We start from the raw sequence: 20,542 nt of genomic DNA, 5'->3' as shown, positions 1-20,542 counted from the left end.
AGAGAGTCGGGATGAACAATCCTCATCTTTCGCCCAACCTGCACTTAGCAGGAGGCAACAGTTGTGAATGGGAGCCAATCTCCAGCCCCACAGTCTCCTGCTTTTTGCTGGGAAACCCTGATACCCTGATACAGAAATCCTTAACTAATATCAAGAGCACATGTGTCTGAGGTCGGAAGTAGCAGATGAAACCTCATCCCAGGTCAATTTAGGAACCAGCAGCCGGTTAGACAATATTTAATGAGTTCTTTCGGCATGCTGGGGAAACTGGGGTGAGAAGAAGCTCAGAGAAGCTAAACCAGACGAGCCTGCCTCCTCAGCCTCTAGGCTTTTCCAGACATGAAGCTCTCAAGGGCCTAAGGTTCTGCCCTCCATCCAGCTTCACTGGATGGTCTACAAACTAGAGCTGCAGAGTGTGGGATCAGGGAAAGTATAGGTTCAGGTGATCCATACTGAATCCCTTGTAGTTGACCAGCCTGAAACCACTCACCCCAGGTATTTTGGGGGGTCCTTTTCTTTCCGCCTGGTAGAATTCAGTCCCTAAGAGACAGGCACCCCAAGACAGGGAAAGAGATAAAGCTGGAATGAGAAAGGGAGAGCCAGAGAAAGCCTCAAGCAAACATGGCAAACGTGAAGCCATCATTCTTGGGGGTTCCGGCATTCCTTTCCTCTGAATGCTTGTTAGGTGGATGGAGTGGTAGAGTTGGAATGCTCCTTAGCATGTCTTAAATCCTGATGTGTGGGAGAGGGGCCGGGATCTGAGATGCAAGATCAAAGACCGCGCCCCGGCCTCTGCCTCCGTCATGGTCCTGCTTTCTGGTGGATGTGCCAGGGGCCGGCTGCGGAGAGTTCCCAGAGGAGAAACATAAACTCAAGACTTAGCAGTGTCTGCTTTCAAACACCAAACCAGTGGGTGCTGGCTGTGGTGCCGATGTCCTTGCAGGGAGAGAGCTGGCTTCCAGCTTCACCAAGAGACCGTGAGCGCAGAATGATAACAGGACTGTGTAGACCCTTCCAGCATTGGAACACTTGGAGGAACAACCTCCGCGTTGTTAAGTGTTCATTGTCCTGACCCTCACACCTTGAATCCCACCTCTTACTGTTTCTTTTTCAGAACAGCCACCGTTCGGTCACTTCTTAACTCCTTAGCAGAGCATCATACATCTGAAACCGCAGATAATTCCCCAGCCTCATTTCCACCAGCAGCTTCAGACCTCATCTTCCACCCACCCAGCTGCTGACAAATGGTCAAGAAGAGAATTTGGGGCTCATAGTATTTTATTACCCCACCCCCCCATCGGATGGATGTTCAGGGAAGTGGCCACAGGTGAAGCGAACAGGGAGACATTAGGGTCGGATAAACCTAATGCCGAGTTATCAGGCCCGTGTGGTAGAGAGCTGGTTTACCTTCCATCTCAAAACAAGGCTGAGGGAGAGAGCAGAATTCCAAAGTGCCAATTCAGGGGAGTGCCAATGGGGAAATTGAGGCTTGATGCTTAGATAGAGTGAAGTCAGGGTATGCGTGGGTTTCTTCTGATCTAAGATAGTGTGTTTTAAAGCCATAATGGGCCTGTAGGGGCGTGGAGGAGGATGTAAGAGCCTTAAACACCAAGTTTTTAGGGGAAGGGTTAAGGCCCTGGTTGGGGATTGCTGAGAGACTTGGCATTGGAAACAGGCATGGAACTGTTTATGTGTTTTGAGAACGTCCCTGGCATCCCCTGGGCCCTGAAATTCCCCCATCCCCATCCTAACCAGCCTCATTACCCACCCCCTACTGGGCTGGACCCACTCAGGAATACTGCCAGATGGACCAGAGCGTGACCAGGGTGACGCTGTAGGCCAGCACCGCCAGCAGGTAGATGCGGAAGAGCAGCTTGTCCAGCACGGAGCCCACGCGCAGCCAGTCCCGGGCCACCTCTCGGCTCTCCTCCCGCCTTTCCAGGAAGTGCCGGATGGAGGTCAGCTCCTGCAGCAGCCCACGCACCGCCAGGGAGGCCTCCCGCGGCGGTGGGGGAGGGCTGCCACTGCCCCTCGGGGTCTTCTCCAAGTCCCGGGATCCCCCCAGATGGTTGCAATGGTTTGTCATGTCTAGAAGAAGGGCAGAGCGTTGGCAAAGGAGGGAGGCCCAGCAGCCTTGCTGGAACACTGTCCTTTATGTTTCTAAGGCCTCAGACATTTTTCTTATGTATAATCTCAGACCAAAAAAGTACAGAGAATAACTTACGTATTTGTGTACCCACCATCCAACTTAAACAAATAAAGAAAGCCAGTACAGGGACTTCCCTGGTGGCGCAGTGGTTAAGAACCCACCTGCCAATGCAGGGGACACGGGTTCGAGCCCTGGTCCGGGAAGATCCCACATGCCGCGGAGCAACAAAGCCCGTGTGCCACAACTACAGAAGCCACAACTACTGAACCCGTGCACCACAACTACTGAGCCCACGTGCCACAACTACTGAAGCCCGCACACCTAGAGCCCGTGCTCCACAGCAAGAGAAGCCACCGCAGTGAGAAGCCCGCGCACCACAACGAAGAGTAGCCCCTGCTCACAACTAGAGAAAGCCCGCGCACAGCAACGAAGACCCAATGCGGCCAAAAATAAATAAATAAATAAATTTTAAAAATAAAATAAATAAAGTATGGTTGATTAAAAAAACAAAAAGCCAGTACAGTTGAAGATCCTTGCATACCTCTCCTTACTCACATCCTTCATTCCCTCCCCACATCACCAAGATCACGAATTTGATATTTATCCTTCCCATGCATTTTTTTAACCCGTGGGCTTTCCCCAGCAATTTGATATCCATTATTTCATTTGAGCCTCCCAGCAACCCCATAGAGAGGCAGAGTAAGAGTAATTACCAACCACACTCTTCATATGAAGGTGCTAAAGCTCAGAGAGGTTAAGTGACTAGCCCGTGGTGACACAGTTGGAGCATCATTTAAAGGGGAGGCCACCAAGGCCCAGGTATCTGGACTCCAAATCCACTGCTCTGTCCACTACATCATATTGCCTCACTGCCCTCCTCTCCATGACTTCGAATCCTTCTAGACCAGAAAATACACCTTCGGATCACTACCTTCCCCAGGTGAGCAGTTGAATTAGGTGTTAGGCTGTTGCACGAGCTCATGATGAGATGGTCTTTGATTAACCAAACGTCTTCTTTAAAAGGCCTGGCCCCAGCCAGGAGGAAGACACAAAGGAGGGGAGTGGGGTGGAAAGTTTAAAACACCAGCTTAGAGTCAGGTGGGCTTGGGTTCAAATTATGGTTTCACCAGGTCCTGGCTCTGTGACTTAGGGCAAGCTATTTGGCTTCTCTATGCTTCTGTTTGCTGTTTGAAAAATTAGAGTGAAGATCCTATTGAGGTGCCATGAGAATCACCTGTGATAATGCACGGACAATGCTTTGCACCCCCCTGGTAAAGTGCTCAAGAAATAAACCAGCAAACCAACCACCACCACCACCAACAGCAAGGATGACAAATTCCTCAGGGGCATGAGGAATTTAGTGTCCCTCTGTGCCCTGTCTCTCTGCCTCATAGGTGTTTGAAATTCTGATGGACCTGGTCTTTGGCTGATTCTAATGAGAGAGTGTTGGGAACCCGGGTGCAGTGCTGAACCCCATGAGGCTAGCTGTCCCATAAGTGCCCGAGAGGCATCCATTTGACACCCCCCCCCCCACCTCGGGATCCATCTCAGGAGAGGCAACCCTCAGCCCAGAGGTCTCGGCTCCTGACCTGCTCAGCCTCTGGGACTCCTAACCCCTCTCCGTCCCCACCTGGCATGGTGCGCGAACACCAAGGTGAGGAAAGGGTTTGATTGATGCCTTTGGCTGAAGTCCACCGTGGGTTCTCTGTGCAGGATGGTACCCAGTCCCCAGGCCCTGCCCGGGCTCTCTGGCCCAGCTAGCCCTCCAGAGAATCCCCCCCATGTCCCTGCATCCAGGCCAGAAGTTCCCTCTGTCACCTGAGCAGTCATCGGTCTTGGCGGCCTGGGAGGTGGCTGGGGGCCTCCGGGAAGTGGACTGTTCCCCTGGGCAGAGGAGCAGGGCGACTCTCTCCAGGACCAGGCGCCGCAGCCAGGCGGGCACTGGCTGCTGCAGGTCCTGCTTGTGTACAAGCCGCACGATGAGGATGGTCTCGGCCAAGCTGATCACCAGAAGAGCCATGCACACGACGAAGTAGACACCTGTGCACCCCGGGGTGGGGCGGGAGTGGGGGACACACACGGGAGGTAGGAGAGGGCCGGTTCCTCCGTTCCTCGGCCGCGCTGAGCTCTTCCCCGGGAGAGGGCCTTACCGATGAGGGGCGTGCCGATGGCCGTGGCCGGCAGCGTGTCGGACACAATGATCAGGAAGACCGAGTAGCCCAGGAGGAGCGTGATCTTGAAGGAGACCCTCTCGCCACTGTCCGGGGGCAGGTAGAAGCCTACGATGTCCATGACCATGAGGAAAATACTGGGCAGCAGCAGGCTGACCGCATAGAATAGGGGCCGCCGGCGGATGACCACCTGGGACCAAGAGAGGAGCTCTGGGGGAGCCGGGAGCAGACGGGTCCTGCACCCAGGAACCACCACCCCATCCCAGAACCCCCTGCTTCGTGGTGCTTGCAGCCTGGATTGCTCGGAGAAGGAGATGGGCAGATCCCATATTCCGCCTCCAGATCCAGGCTTGCGGCTGTTCAGGAAAAGTAAAGGACAATTCAGTTGCGTTTCCCCACCTGCTTCATTGAGGGAAGAGTGTGAGCTGGGAAAAGGGCTATGCCTCCTGAAGTCTACCTGGGTGTGACTTTATTCATTGTTTTACCCACATCCGCTTCCTGACCGACTCACATAGAACTTCATCTCTGCATAACAGTCGCTGCTTTCTATACTGAACTCCTGAAACTGGGTCAGCACCCCCAGCAGCTCCCACTCGCCCTGGTTCATGAAGATGCTTCTGTCCAATTTCACCTTTTCCGGCAGGCGCCACAGGGAGATGTTGATGTCCTGGACTGAGAGAGGAGAAATCAAGCAACTTTGGAGTCTGGGCCAGGGGTGTGCCTGTGATGGTGGGGCAGCACCCATGTGGCGTGGCTCAAGCCTCAGCTCTTAATCTTCAGCCTCAGTTTTCTCAGCTATACGATGAGGTAATAGTGCACACTGTACCTGTCTGTGCAGTGGGGCTGTAACAGGGGAGACGAAGGCTTGGATGGAAACACAGCAAAATGCGAAGACCCAGCGAACCATTTATTAGGAAGCTCTCTCCTCTCTCTGTTTCTGTTTCTGTCTTTGTCTCTGTCTCTCTCTGTCTTTCTCTCTCTCTGTCTCTGTCGGTCTGTCTGTCTCTCTCTCTCTCTCTCTCTCTCACACACACACACACACACACACACACACACACACACACAGCCTGTCAAGCACCTTTCTAGGTTTCCTGTTAGAATTTCTCATTTAGGCAATGAGTAAGAGTCAGCTTTCGTCACCTTTGCCGTGACAGAGCTGCCTGTATTTAAAGGTGCATTAGGAAAATAAGCAAAACCCTCACTTATAGAACAGCAGTTATACTGCTCTGTATCAGTACTAGAGAAACAGATATACATATGCACAAAAGGACAGGAGTATCCAGTGCAGCAAAATATTGGGAAAGATCTAAATGGCTACCAATCAGGAAAATGCTTAATAAAGTATTATGCAGTCCAAATCATAAGCTATTCTACAGCAGTCAAAATTTATGAGGAAGAGCTAAATCTGCACTAACTTGGAAAAATGTCCAAGACCTGTTGTTGAGTAAAAAGGCTCAGATACCAGTATATAATAGAACATGAAATATTTTACATTTATGTAAAATAAAAATCTATAAGACAATTTCCAGGCACTTTCCATAGATGTGTATGTATGTGTATATATTCAAAGGATAGAGTAGGATCTGGAAGAACATATTATGTAAAGTTTATACTGATAAAAATTGTTAAGTCTTGGTGTGGGGAGTTGTTGGTAAGAGTTTGGGACTGAGAGTAAAGGTCAAAGATCAAAGATTATTTGTAATTACGGCTTTAAAAACATTTTTTTTTGCCGCGCTGTGTGGTATGCAGGATCTTCATTCCCCGACCAGGAATCGAACCCCTGCAGTGGAAGGGCAGAATCTTAACCACTGGACCGCTAGGAAGTCCCTGTAATTATGGCTTTTGTTCAAGGGAGTTAGGTATTACCTTTGCCATTTACAGTAATGCAATAAAGTCAGGATAGAACTGGAGGATGCCTTTTTGCAATAGGGCAATTCTCACCTCACTAGACCATACTGGGCACCTAGCGTTCGTCCACTCAATAAAAGTTTACCGAGCATCTTCCTTTGGGCCAGGCACTGCCCTGGGGATCTAATGGTGGATAGAAATCATGTCGCTGCCCTCTCTAAGTTTCTATCTGGAGGAGTAGACATTGAACAAGTCCTTACAAGTGACTAGAAGTGGGGAGAACAGGAGACTATGAAGTTGAGTGCTGCGGATGCCTCGTCTGGGGGATGAGAGGGGGTTCCCGGACGGGGACACTGTGATTAGGAGAAGTGTAGAGGAGTTGGCCCAGCGGGGGGGGGGGGCAGTGGGGCAGAAAGAGGAAAGGGGGAGGGAGGGGGAGGGGCACGTTGGCCTAGGAGAGGAAGCGGCATGTGAGTAAAGGAAAGAACAAGGGGCTCTGGGGCCCAGGAAGGCAGGCGGCTGGGCTGGGGAGCGCACACCAGGTGAGGCCGGAGGGGTGGCCACACTTTGCAGGGGCCTCTCGGCCAGGTAAGAGATTTAGATTGTGTCTCAGGGAAGCAGACAGTGATGTGATCAGATCTGCATTTTAATGAGATCTCCCTGGTTGCTGTGAGGAGCGTGAATGGCGGGGAGGGAGGAAGAATGAATGGGTGGGTACAGCTAGGAGGCTACTGCACAAACCTGGGCAGGAGATGAGGGTTGCTTGCCCTGGGGGAGGGTCCATCAGTGGAGGAGTGGTTGGATTTGAAAGACATTTCGTGCCAGATCCTACTTGTGATATTGGGAAAGAATTGTCCCTGAGCATCTTGCCGTCAGTTTACACTGTCTCATTCAATCCTTATGACAACTGAGGGAGGCGACAAGGGCAACAATGGTAGTGCCATTTGGAAGATGAGGAAACAGAGGCTCAACAACATTAAAAAACAAGGGGTGATCAAGTTGGAGGAGGGAGACTGCATCCTAGGGTGTGCTCCTCAAGCAGGCAGCCTGGGTGCCCCCAACATGTGCTCCCGCCTCCCGAAGCCCACAGACTCACTGGTGTGCAGCCAGCTGGTGAAGGTCAGTGAGCAGTTCTGTACATCGAAGGGGAAGTTGTAGATGTCGAGGCTACAGGCGGTCACCACCTGGAGGGGCTTGTAGTTCTGGACCTCTCCATGATGCTGGACATACACGTACGGGATATTTGGAGACTTCCCCACGTCCACACTGGCCAGGGAAGAGGGGTCGGTTTGGGACTCAAGAAGCAGGTCAAGCCGTGGGAGTCTGAAGGTCTCTGAGCTACTCGGCAGGGAAAGAAACGCAGGGAGGGTCTAGGCAGCAAGACAACCTGGCGGTTTTTTCTGGCCTCCGTTTTTCCAAGCTTCTTATCTATCTTAGGTTTCCTCACCTGCCATTGCCAAGGCCACTTTCCAAGCAGTAAAGGGCATTTCTCATTTATTCCCCTGGCAACCTCGCCACAAAAGGCAGGCCAGGACCCCCAAGCCACGGGTTGTAAGGAGAATGCCCAGCTGTCCCCATGTGCCCCCCACCCGGGCTGGGCTGACCTCAGCCCCCAGGATCGCCAGCCCGATGGTGACGGGCAGGCTTGGTGGGAGAGCAGGACCTTGGGTTCCATCCTTAGAAGTCCTGTGAAATGAAAACCATCATTTCCGGAGTGGGGCAGGGGGGAAGGAGCTGGCAAAATCAGTGAGAAGAATTGGAACAAAACAGCAAAGTCCTGCAAACTTCATCCCATTCTCTCAGCCAACCCCAGGCTGGGTTCTCCCAAGCAACCACTACGGCTGAGCCTCGGATCCTGAGCCTGCAGCCTTCTGTGACATCAGGTTGAGAGATGAGAAGTCAAGACCAAGGCTACGTCACTGTTTAAGCTGGAGATCCAGCCAGAAACTGGGGCTCCCCAATCCCTCCAGCCTGAGCTATGCAAGGCTGGGGCTCTGAGTCAGCTGCCTCCCCAGATAACAAGGTGAATGGCATCCCCTGGCATTGGGTGATGCGGGGGGTACTAAGTGGAGGGCAACTGGCGCCCACCACCTTCTCCTTTTGTGCGTCTCCCCAGCCATCTTCCCAGACCTTGGATTCAGAAACCCAGGCAGTGGAGCCTGAAGAATGGGGAGAAGGAATGTTGGCAGATGGGAATAAAGGCTAGTGGGACCCACTTCATATCGGGGGTGCAATTTGTGGCCAGGGAGGCACATGTGTGACTTGAAAGTTTGAGTGTCTCCTGGCCCCAAATCTCCTTCGTGACCAGGAGCAGTAACCACCGCTAGCACTTCATTCCTTTCAGTAATATAACTGTCCCTTTTAAAAACGCAGCCGTCCCTCATTAGACTATTATGATTCAGTGTGGATTTATTCACTGGCCTCCCTTGCCGGGGAAGGGGGCCCTTGGACCAAGAAGTGCAGAGTTTCAACCTCAGACTTAGAAAGAGAGGAGTTTTCTAAAAAGAAAAGAAAGGGAGAAAAAAGACAAAGGGGAATTGGGGCCCGATTCAACTTTACCTATGGTCCCGCAGGTCTAGTGGGGCATCTCAAATGCAACAGCAGTGATCCTGTCTCCCGCCCTCCGGCTGCCCAGCATCTGATGGCAGTACTCACAACTCGTTGATGAGGATGTCTGGGACCCAGATGCTGTCCGTGCGGATGGACAACTTGGTGATGTTGTCAAAGTCCTCAGGGTTCCACTGGAGAAACTCATCAGTCCAGTACTAGGGGAAGAACAGGAACAGTCACAGGCTACCCCGTCCGTCTCAGGCCGAGTCGTCCGCAACTCAGGCCAACCTCACCACTTGGAGCCCAGGCAACAGGTGGGCATCTTCTTGGGAGACTCTGGGTGTCAGTGGCACCCAGACCACTCAGCGGTACCCAGAAGTCCCCCCACCTCTGTACTCACACATCCCTACAATGTGAATACAATGCAGCCTCTCCCTGGGAAGGTATTCAATCATTTCTAATGTTATAAACTCCCTAGCCACCAACTGAGGGATCTTAGACAAATTGCTTCTTGGGTCTTGATCGGCGCATATGTAAACAGGGATAATAGCATGCACCTCACAGGGTAGAGATGGTTATTACTAAATTTCAATCAATGCCTCCTCCACTATCCTGCCAGAATGACTGATCTAAAATGTAAATTTCATCACGTCACTCCTTTGCTTAAAACTCTTCAGTGGTGTTCCACTGCCGTTAGGATCATAGGCAGCAAAGGCCCACCTGATCTGGCCTCCACCTGTCTCTCCAGCCTCATGTTTCTCGCCATGGCTCTCTGTGGAGTCTACACTCCAGCCACATGGAATTAAACATTGTCAAAACCTCCGCATCGCTGCATATCCTGCTCCCCCCATACTGCAGTCCTGTCTTTTTATCGAGGTGAGTCTTACTCATCCTTCCAGATGTAACCAAGAAATCTGTCTGTTTCCTTCTCCAGGAGCCTCCCATGACTCTCCAGGCTGAGTTTAGTGCCTCTTCTTTGCTCCCACAATTGGCATCTTTTCTTTGCTGCACAGGAGCGGCTATCTTGCTGCGTTGCATTGCCTGTTCACGTGTCTGTGGCCTCCACTAGTCTGTGAGCTCACTGTGGGCAGGGCCTGAGTCTAATCTGGTGCCGTAGCACAGCTGCTGGTACATAGTAGATTGGCATCTCCTACTGCTGGAGCAGACAAGTGACCCTAGAGGTCCAGAGGTGGGACTTAAGCCAGATGTCCCGGGAAAGGAGCCCCAGGATGCCTGTTCTGGCTTGGGTCCCTCTCTTGAGGCAGGTGTGCTGTGTATTAAGAGATCTCTCTAAGGCAGAAAGGAAGCAGGATGTCAGGAATCAGCATTCTGGCTTCTTCCACCCCACTCCCTGTCCCATGAGGAGCGGGAGGGATTTAACAGAGACCCATATACACCAGGTGTGTCCTCAGAGCCTCTCTCAGGTTTGACTTCTAGGAACTGCCCCCCGCCTCCTGCTGTCCTCTCTTCAGCCACTTTGGTGTCCCCTACTGCTCTGATGTCTCCCCCACAGCCTCAGGGGCTGCCAGAGCAGGACCAGCCTGTGGACCGCAGCCCGCGCTGTCTCCTGCCCTCCCCTGCCAGCTCCAAGCCAGAAATGCTGCCAAGGCCTCACCAGTGCCTGAGTGATGCCCACCGGAAGCTGGAAGAGCGGGCACATGGCCGGGGATGGGAGGACCAAGTGGACGGAATCATCCTGTTTCAATCTCCCAATCTGCTTGTCGTCCCATTTGGCTTTAATAGAAGGAAGAACTTTCTAGCAATTAGAGCTGTTTGAAAGCGAAGTGACTGCCTTCTGAGCTACCAGTCACTGAGGTGCTTGAGCAACAGAGGTGGGAAAAGCACTTGTTTGCGATGCTGTGAAAAACTTCAGAAACCAGAGGGGTGTGGAGGATTTCTCCTCCGCCAATCTTTAAGCTGCCTGCTATTCCCAGTTCTGAGGTTAGAGGGGTCCAGATCCAGGAGATCCTGGATCTCGTGAGTATGCCTCCCACCTCTTCCCTCCCCTCCCCTCCCCTCCCCAAGGCCTCTGAGATCCTGACTCCTTTGAGATGGAGGAGCCCCTCCAGGAAGGGAAAATCCCAGTCGGAGGAAATGGGGGTGGGGGAGGGGCAGGGGCTGGTCAGCTCACCTGCCGGTACCAGATGTATGTGGTCAGCACCTGATTCTTCTCATCCTGTGGAAAGAACAGGAGCTCAGCCTAGGTGGCCCCATGGGCTGCGGGCCCCTTGCACACACCAACCCCAACAGGAGCTGCTGCTCTGTGTCTCTGTTCCCTTGGGAAGTGAGAGTGAGGAAATGAGGTGGAGGAAAAGGGGTGAACCAGGAAAAGTTGGTCTTTTACTAGGACACACCTAGAAAGAAGTCCAGTGATTTCTTTTTTAACATCGTGCGTGTGTGTGTGTGTATCTTCTATTCTGTTGTGTATATTTTACATATACATTGATAATAACACAATAGAAGATAATGATAGAAGACATATAACAGCATCATATAGATGTATATCTGTACGTTTATATATATGTATCTATCTCCTACTCTAGCATGAAGTCAAGCTGTACAAAACCACATAGAATGAAAAATCCATCACTATCCCTCCCTTCGATCCAATTCCCAATTTCCCTTCCTGAAACAGCTCTAGTAGAGACAGCCAGAGAAGTCCGTTCCACCCATCCTACCCCAGCGCAGTGCCCTGCCTCTTACAATTGCCCTCTCATTTATCTCTGCCCAATGTCCGACCTCCTCGGCTGGGCAGTGCACCCCACCCTACTTCAGTAACTGATTAATTGATTTATTTATGATTAATTCTTCAACAACGATTTAGTGACACCCGCCATGTACCAAGGACGTGTGTAAGACAGCAAGGGTGTAGACAGCAAGGGTGTAGAGACGAATAGGACGGTGTGAACCCTCACACAGCTCACACAGGTAGGTACGATTGTGAAAACCGCATGCGCTGAGTGACCCGCTGGCTGTAGAGTACAGGAGAGGCAGCCATGAAGGTGACCCCAGTTTTCTGGTTTGGGCAGCTGTCCTGAGCCGTGGTGCCAGAGCACAGGTACTGGGGGCGCTTGAATGCCCACCGTGTTGCCTGGGGGTGACTTGGTCTCACATGGTCTCCCACCCAGAAGGTCCACCTCTGAGCCGGGCAGTGGGGCCAGGCGCTCACCACGTTGAGGATGGCATAGACGATGACATCAATGGACACCGTGGTCGGAGTCCTCCAGTCCCGCACAGGCCGCACACCCTTCTTGTAGTTGGCCAGGAGGTGATCCGACAGCCGCAGCAGAGCTGGCCTGGAGGCGTCCCGGGCCTGGGGGTCCTGCCTGTGCTTGGCTGGGAAGGAGAACACTTCAAATCAGACAACAGAGCCTGAATCTCCCTGGCCAGTTCTCTGGCCCTGGTTTGAAAGCTATTAAAAGGAAAGTGTCCCCACCCTTCCCAGATACTCCCGCAGACTGAAATGCCCATCACTAGAGCGTTTGATCTGCAGAGATTCCTGCCCAAATCCAAAGATATTGTCTCCTAAGGGTAACCTAGGCACCCATTTACATGAGAAGGGAAGCTGGGCTGTGAAAGCAGGTGCCACAAGACAGGTGAGATCTCAAGTAGGCCAAGGGCTGAGAAGGGTTGAGAGAAGCTGCCTGCCCAGAGGAGGTGGGCCCATGGGGCCCTGCATGAGGGGCTCTGGGAGATAAAGGGGAGCTGGCCCTCGGGTGTGATACTGGAAAGTGTGGCCCCAAGTGCACAATTTCTAAGCCCAATGGTCTGCCGAGGGTCAGCCTCAGTCAAGGTCACATCTCAGTGTCTGCATAGCTCATTGTCCCCTTGACCCCAGCCTGCAACTGGTAAGGAGAAAAGGGTGGGCATCCAGTGAACATGGACATTCCTTCTCCCTCCTGCAAAATCTACCCCGAGGAGATCCCTGCCCCCTCTCCACACTCACAGAAACTCCTGGGGAGGGTTTGCCAGGCCTCCTTCTAGGGTAGCTTTATGGGCAGGTTTGATGGGGTTAGGAAGAGGGCTGGGCTGAGGTGTGGAGGAAGCGAGGAGAAACCAAACGGTCCCCAGAGCAGGAGGCCTGCAAAGATAAAACAGTGAAACCCCAACCCTTAGGCCCCAGCCCCGCTCTCTGGGGATTTCATGAGCACCTCAGTTGTCCGTCTGGGAAACAGTAGAAGCACCTCCTGAAAGGTGCCAGAAATATGAAGGTGAAAGACGGGGTCGGGGAGGGGAGCAACTTGGAGAACCAGGGCACAGGCTGCAAGGCCGTGAGGGGCTGGCAGGGTGAGACCAGGGTCTTTCACAGACCAGGGGCCAGCGGGCCCGGCTTTCTCTCGACAAGGCTGCTTCTTCTCCCGTCTCATCTATCATGTGTGGGCCTCTATGGCAACTTGGTCCTGCAGACCCCCCTTCCTGCCCCTCACCCACCTGCCCCTGATAAACTTTCAGCTTCCCTCAGAAAAGGCAGAGAAGAGCAGAGAGAAAGACAAGAGGACATTTAGTGAGTGTCCCCTTTGGAAAAATATCAATGAACATATTGTTCATTTCAGTCTTAGGAGAGCCCACTGGAGTGAGTATCATGACACCCCATTTATAGATAAAGAAGGTAAGGCTCAGAAGCCTTGGTGAGGCTCCCCAAGGCTCAGAAAGATGAGTACCGTGCCCTGCAAGGGAAGGAACTGAAATTCAAACCCAGGTCCCTGTGTGTCTTCACTACACGACAGCCCAGATCCTATTGTCTGGGACTCTGATCTCTTTGGACAGAACAAGTCTGGGCCCTGAAGGCCTCAGAGCAAAGGACCAACGCTGGGAGGGACAGAGTTTCTCTTCAGCCAAGGAAACCCCAGACCACAGTCCTAACTTGCAGCCCAGGCCTACTCATCCCACTGAGTTTCCCCAAACGACAGCTCATGGGAGGAAAACCATTGTGCCCAGAAGCCCTTCAGATCCGTCCAATTAAGCACATCCTAACTGTGCCCCAGCCCCAGCTTCAACCCAGCTCTGGATGGAGAGAAAATCTTCCCAAATGGGGAATGAATATTGTCTGCCGCAAAAGGAAATGGATCCTTTTGTGACCAAAACACCCTGTGTCCCCAGGAGGCGGAAAGGGATGGGTGGGGGAATGCAGAGAGAAGTTTGGTGCTATTAGAGGTTAGCCCTGGAAGGAACTTTAGAGAACCCGTGCAACGAAAGCAGTGAAGCTGGGGAAAGATGATGGCATTCATTCTGGTCTCCACTCTACTGCTAAGGAGCTGTGTGACCTTGAGTGAATTACTCCTCATCTCTGGTCCACAGCATTCCCAGTTATAACAAGAAAGGATGGACCAAATGAGCTCAAAGTTCCCTTGCAGCTGCCCTTCGATGAGTTTGGGGTCAGGGCAAAAGAGAGGAGCCCCTATCCCATGCCCGTCTAAGCATTTCCCACACAGCTCAGGGCCCCTCTCTGCAAGCCCTGCTCTCACCTGACGTTCAACATCCCCAATTTCTAGCTGGATCCCGGTGTGTTAAAATCCTCTCATGCTCATATGCAGTAAGACTCCCAACTTCCCTGTAGCCCCATCCACTCCAAAACCCTCTTTCCCTCAACTTTTGCAGGAGCCAAGCATCCCCTATCCCACCTCTGTAGCTGCCAGCCAGGTCCTGCGTGCTTTCCCACTGTCTCCTTACCTTCTCCCTGTGCCAGGAGCGTGGGCAGAAGCAAGGCAAGCAGCGCCTGCGGCACCCACGGCAGCATGGCGAGCTACTCGCGGTGTCGGATGCCTCCAGCGGCCTTCAGGGTGAGCCCTGCTGAGGACCAGCCCGCCTGCCCTCTGCCAGCCTCATATCCCAGCCAGCCTGCCTCTCCCAGCTGGCTGCTCCCTGCACCTTCTGAGGCTGCAGCCTCGCACTGCCCCGGCCACCAGGGCTGGGAAGCCGCCGAGTTTTCCTGCAATCAATCCTTCAGCCGGATCAGGTTTCAGGGCGGGGAAGGAAGAAGAGGGAGCCAGTGAGAGGGGAGCCCACCAGGCTGATGTCATGCGGCCAGAGCTCAGTCCACCCATTCAGCCGGGTGGCCTGGCCAAGTTCCCCAAGGAGCAACTTGGTGTCCGGGGGCTGCAGGAGCTCCTGGAGCAAGGGTGCAGACTGTCCGCTGGGAGGTGCTTTAGGCTGCTGCCTTCATTTATGCCCGTCGGTAGCATCGGGCTGGGGCAGGGTGGGGTGGGGTCCGAGAAGCAGGAAGACCATGCTTTAGCTCCACAGGTGACACAGTGCCCCTAGCTAAGCGGGTGACTGGGCATTATCATTAAAGAGCAAATACACATTTAACTGCTCCCCTGCCACACACACACACACACACACAAGGATACAGAATGTCCCATTCTGTATCCTTGGGGCTCCCTGTGTGTAAACATGAGGCACCCCCCGCCACGCTGTATTTTGCTCCAAGCCCAGGCCAACATGGCCTGGGGCCCATTCCTTCCACTGAGCCAAACCCTCCAGAGACAGAGAGCCAGGAAGGAGCATCAGACACTGAACTTGATCTAAAAGGGGCAGCACCAAAGCTGGAGGAAAAAAAGGGACAAGAGGGGCTTCCCTGGTGGCGCAGCAGTTGAGAATCCGCCTGCCAATGCAGGGGACACGGGTTCGAGCCCTGGTCTGGGAAGATCCCACATGCCGCGGAGCGGCTAGGCCCGTGAGCCACAATTACTGAGCCTGCGCGTCTGGAGTCTGTGCTCCGCAACAAGAGAGGCCGCGATAGTGAGAGGCCCACGCACCGCGATGAAGAGTGGCCCCCGCTTGCCACAACTAGAGAAAGCCCTCACACAGAAACGAAGACCCAACACAGCCAAAAATAAATAAATTAATTTAAAAAATAAAAAATAAAAGGGAAAAGCGGAAGATGAAAAGAAACAGAAGGTAAACTATAGAAAGGGGGGATCTGGAGAAGGGGGAGAAGTAAAAAAGTAAAAAGAAGCAGAAAAGGAAGACGAGAAGAGAAAGAAAAATTGGTAGGAAACTGAGAAGGAAGAGGACAATAGAAGTAAAAGGCAAGGAAGGAGGGGGACAAATAGAGGAAAAGAAGGAGGAAAAGAAGAGAAGAAAGAGGAGGGGAAAGGATGCAGCAGAGGTAGCAGGAAGGGGCTGAGCCGTGAGCCCCAGGTGGCCTGAATGTGGCTGACCGTCCCCGAATGGGACCGTGGGCAATGGGCTCTCCACACCGTGGTGGACCATCTCGGGGACGGTAAGGAAGCCTGGAGACCCCGTGCCACGGACCCCAAGCTTTCACTTCTGCAGTGAGCTCCTGGGACCCTCTGGGACTGCCCAATTGTGTTAGGGAGGGAAGAGGATGTCTTCTGCCCAGCGTGTGCATTAGAGAATTAGCTTCTTAGGTAACAGAATTAGAGTGAGCCGGGCAGGCCACGGCCTCCAGTGGAGATGTATTGCCTGTGCGTCTCTCTGATAGAGCAGCAATCAAGTTTCCCCTGAAGAAATTAATGGACTTGATGGCACAACAGACAAGGGGAGTTGGAGCCGTGGCCAGTGGCGGGGTGTAAATTGCCTCCGATGAAACTGTGGAGTCACTTTTGTCCCTTTTAAACAAGATAAGAATTAGTGCAAGGCCTTGATGAACTCTCCTTGGCCAGTGGGGATGAGGGAAAAGCAGAGGCCTGGCTAATTTGATTCCTGAGCTCTGCCTGCAGACGACCAGGCTCCTCCCAGGGAGGCAGACGCACAGATGGCAGCCATCCAGTGTGGGTAATGAAAAGCTCGGAGGCTGTAGGGTCTGCAGGCCTTTCTTTGTGTCCAGATGCTCCCAGAACCATGGGAAGGAGGATTTTGTTCACATGTGTGCCTGGAGCTTTCCACCCATTCATGATGCTGTCCCATGACATAGTCCTCTATCACTTTTCTTGCTCCCATTTTCCAGGTTAAAACACAGAGTCCAGAGAGCCTCCAGGACTTGCCTCAGTTCCCAAAGCTACTTATGGATGGAGCTGAGATCCTCCAGACGCTTGGTTCCAGCCCTTCCCGTTACAGCTGTGTGCTTCCCATCTCCTCCAGTAGACTTTTACTGGTCTGTAAAACTTTTACCACCAAACAACCTGATCTTTTAAAACCTATAAACCTATAAAAATTCTGCAACCTGTAGTAACATCTGGCCCCACTAGAGGCCCACTGGCTAGAGAAGGGCTGGGGGAAGCATATGGTTTCTCATTATGGTGCTAAATGGGAGATAGATCTTTATCCTCCCCCAACGCCTTGAGGAGAGGGATTCACTAAGCCCATTGGTTGGACACCCAGGCTTGGTTCTCGCTCACGGAGTCCCTGTGAGACCCACCTCTCTTTGCTCTGGGGGTGGCATGGGGGCAGCCTTTCTACCACCCAGTTCCAGGGACCTGACACATCCTGGCCTGGAGGCTGAACAACTTAGGGGTTGTCTATTCATGGAGAGGGTGGAAACCAGGAGGATCAGTTTTCCTAGTTCCCCTCCCCCAAGAGGTAGCAGTGGCCTTTATAGGAAGGAGAGAAGAGGAACAGTGTCTCCAGACATTGGAGGGTCTCTTGTCTCTGGGTTTTTCTTTCCTCGATGTCCCATCAGGTCCCATCACGACCTGTTCTCTAATAAGGCACCGGTCCTTGGAATGGTCTGGTTCCACACCACTCCACCAACAGTACCTGCTATTTATCAAGCATACTATGTGCCAGGCACTGTGCTAAGCTCTTTATCATATTTAATCCTTACTCCCTACGAAGAAGATATCATTCCCATATTGCCAGTGAGGAAATTGAGGCACAGAGAAGTTAAGCAACCTTACATAGCCAATAAGTGGAGAACATGGTATTAAGTCTTATAGACTCAGAAGCCTGGGCTTTTAACCACCTGATGGCACTGAGTCCCAGAGCATCTCTGGATTTAGACCCAGGCTGATTAGACTCTGGCTCCAATCCCGGGAATGCACGGGGGTCCACATTCTTGCCTTGATTGGTTTTGTTGAAAAGGTAGGCTCACGAGCCTGCTAATTAAAGACATTTTTATTGAGGCGTGTCATAAGTAGAATATATGATAACTTAATGGACTGTTAAGTGTACTATTTTCCCCACTACAAAATGGATTCAGAAACACCGCACTCTGCCATCCTGGTCCCAGCAAAGCTCATTTCTGTAAATGTCAGATATGGGCTGCACAGTAAATGTGGAGCTGGTGAACTCTGTAGCCCCTCCTCATGGTATGGACGTGATGCTAGAGTTTTTGGAGTCTAATATTACTCTGTAGAGTCTGGGTGCATGAGGTGGGGCTTCATTAGAAGGATGAGGTTATTTCTTGTGTCTTGCCACCTGAGGAAAAGGCTTTTTTCTAGCCCTCCAACCAGACAGGATGGAGATTCTGAAGTAAGTGATACATTGGGGCTTTTTCTCTCAATATTGACCCCCAAAGGTCAAGAAGACCAAGGGTTTGTTCCTAGGAGGTGGTTGCTTATATTGCCACCTTCCACATGCAGACAGGCAAGAGGTAGGAAGGAAGACACCCAGGCAAGGGGCCTGTGAAGTTATGCTGTTCTTTTTGGGACTCTATGAAGCTATTTTGGGACACTAGTTCGAGGAGGAATGAGTGCCCTGTGCCCTACAAGATAGACTGTCTCAGTCTTCATGTATCCCTTTGCTTACTTCCCTCATCTCTTCCCTTAATATGAACTCAATAGGGAATGCCCCACCTTCATCCTCCATGCTAAGGGGAGGAGAAGGAAGGGGAATTTACTACTGATTAGGCCAGTGTGGTGGCAGCAGCGACAGTCTGAGAGAGAAGCACTGAGAACAGTGAAACCCAAGGGACCACGATGGGCTGCTTGGTCCCACTGCCTCGCTTGCCTGGCCATCTTCCTGCTGCTAAACTTCAGAGATCAGGGACTTGTTTTCACAAGGGAGCTGGTAATCCTTCACACAACCCATGGTGGTGGTGGTGGGGTCATGGGTGTGAGAAACAGAAGAACAGGCAGGGTCTTTCTGGCACCGAAGGATGGAGGTCTCACTCAAGTCCTTGCAAAGATCCAAGAAGGGGGTATTCCAGCCTCTTGAATATGTCTCCTTCCTAAAGATGAAACTTTCCCCCTTCCCTTTTCCCTAAATTTCCATCAAATTCTAGCTTTTTCAGCTCCTTGAGATGGAATCTCCTCTTCTGTGCCCCCCAAAACAGAGAAACTTCTCCAAGGTAGAAGGTCCTGGAAAGTGCATCTAGAATTAGCAAGCTAATAACAAAGGCCAGGCCTTAATGGGGCTGGTTATGGGTCATTAGTCCATCTGGTCATCCGAGATCTAGACCTGGGGACAGAAGGTCATTAGGCTTAAATTTCTCTCTCACTCAAAAGAATTACTAAATTCCAGGGAGGAAGGGACCAGAGAAGACACCTTATTCCTAGTGAGTGGCCATTAGTCCATCTGGACACCCCAGAGCTGGGCCTGGGGACGGAGATGTTTTGGCTTAAATTTCTCTCTTACTCGAATTCTAATTCCTATCAAGGAAGGAACTGGAGTGGCCTTTTTATCCATCCTCTTGTTTCCAGGAAGATTAGAGTCTTAATATATTGCTATTAGTATTTTCTGAGAAATTATCTTTTTTTTTTTTTAACATCTTTATTGGAGTATAATTACTTTACATTGTTTTGTTAGTTTCTGCTGTATAACAGAGTGAATCAGCTATACTTACACTTATATCCCCATATCCCCTCCCTCTGGCGTCTCCCTCCCACCCTCCCTATCCCACCCTTCTAGGTGGTCACAAAGCACCAAGCTGATCTCCCTGTGCTATGCGGCTGCTTCCCACTAGCTATCTATTTTACATTTGGTAGTGTATATATGTCAATGCCACTCTCTCACTTCGTCCCAGCTTACCCTTCCCCCTCCCCGAGTCCTTAAGTCCATTCTCTACGACTGAGTCTGTATTCCTGTCCTACCCCTACCTTCTTCAGAACCTTTGTTTTTTAGATTCCATGTATATGCGTTAGCATACGGTATTTGTTTTTCTCTTTCTGACTTACTTCACTCTGTATGACAGATTCTAGGTCCATCCACCTCACTACAAATAACTCAATTTCATTTCTTTTAATGGCTGAGCAATATTCCATTATATATATGTGCCACATCTTCTTTATCCATTCATCTGTCTATGGACACTTAGGTTGCTTCCATGTCCTGGCTATTGTAAATAATGCTGCAATGAACATTGTGGTACATGACTCTTTTCGAATTACGGTTTACTCAGGGTATATGCCCAGGAGTGGGATTGCTGGGTCATATGGTAGTTCTATTTTTAGTTTTTTAAGGAACCTCCATACTGTTCTCCCTAGTGGCTGTATCAATTTACATTCCCACCAACAGTGTAGGAGGGTTCCCTTTTCTCCACACCCTCTCCAGCATTTACTGTTTGTAGATTTTTTGATGATGGCCATTCTGACTGGCGTGAGGTGATACCTCATTGTAGTTTTCATTTGCATTTCTCTAATGATTAGTGAAGTTGAGCATCCTTTTATGTGTTTGTTGGCAATCTGTATATCTTCTTTGGAGAAATGTCTATTTAGGTATTCTGCCCATTTTTGGATTGGGTTTTTGTTTTTTTGATATTGAGCTGCATGAGCTGCTTGTATATTTTGGAGATTAATCCTTTGTCAGTTGCTTCATTTGCAAATATTTTCTCCCATTCTGAGAGTTTCTCCCATTCTTTTCATCTTGTTTATGTTTTCCTTTGCTGTGCAAAAGCTTTTAAGTTTCATTAGGTCCCATTTGTTTATTTTTGTTTTTATTTTCATTTCTCTAGGAGGTGGGTCAAAAAGGATCTTGCTGTGAT

The 20,542-nt window shown here is 51.3% G+C and overlaps 1 protein-coding gene across 1 annotated transcript; it reads right to left on the bottom strand.

Moving 5' to 3' along the window:
* Positions 1 to 1,054: 1,054 nt before the first annotated feature.
* Positions 1,055 to 19,394, bottom strand: HTR3A (5-hydroxytryptamine receptor 3A). Its single transcript, XM_082342374.1, has 9 exons — positions 14,389 to 19,394; positions 11,888 to 12,054; positions 10,850 to 10,894; positions 8,824 to 8,933; positions 7,265 to 7,434; positions 4,832 to 4,992; positions 4,300 to 4,510; positions 3,968 to 4,189; positions 1,055 to 2,088 (listed from the first exon to the last, which is right to left on the bottom strand). The coding sequence occupies exons 1-9, from the start codon at positions 14,453 to 14,455 to the stop codon at positions 1,790 to 1,792; spliced, it is 1,452 nt and encodes a 483-aa protein (XP_082198500.1). The 5' UTR covers positions 14,456 to 19,394; the 3' UTR covers positions 1,055 to 1,789.
* Between the last annotated feature and the right edge of the window lie 1,148 nt (positions 19,395 to 20,542).

Source organism: Balaenoptera borealis (genome assembly GCF_965194805.1).
Source record: "Balaenoptera borealis genome assembly, chromosome: 11".
Taxonomy (NCBI): domain Eukaryota; kingdom Metazoa; phylum Chordata; class Mammalia; order Artiodactyla; family Balaenopteridae; genus Balaenoptera; species Balaenoptera borealis.
This window is presented reverse-complemented; position numbering and strand designations above follow the sequence as displayed.

Bases quoted from the DNA above. Each gene is read 5' to 3' on its own strand.
- HTR3A (XM_082342374.1), bottom strand. From the start codon at position 14,455: ATGCTGCCGTGGGTGCCGCAGGCGCTGCTTGCCTTGCTTCTGCCCACG. The intron at 7,435-8,823 runs GTGAGTACTGCC...TTCCCTGGCCAG, and splicing joins GACATCCTCATCAACGAGTT to TGTGGACGTGGGGAAGTCTC. The intron at 2,089-3,967 runs GTGACAGAGGGA...CCCTTCTTCTAG, and splicing joins CAAGACCGATGACTGCTCAG to ACATGACAAACCATTGCAAC.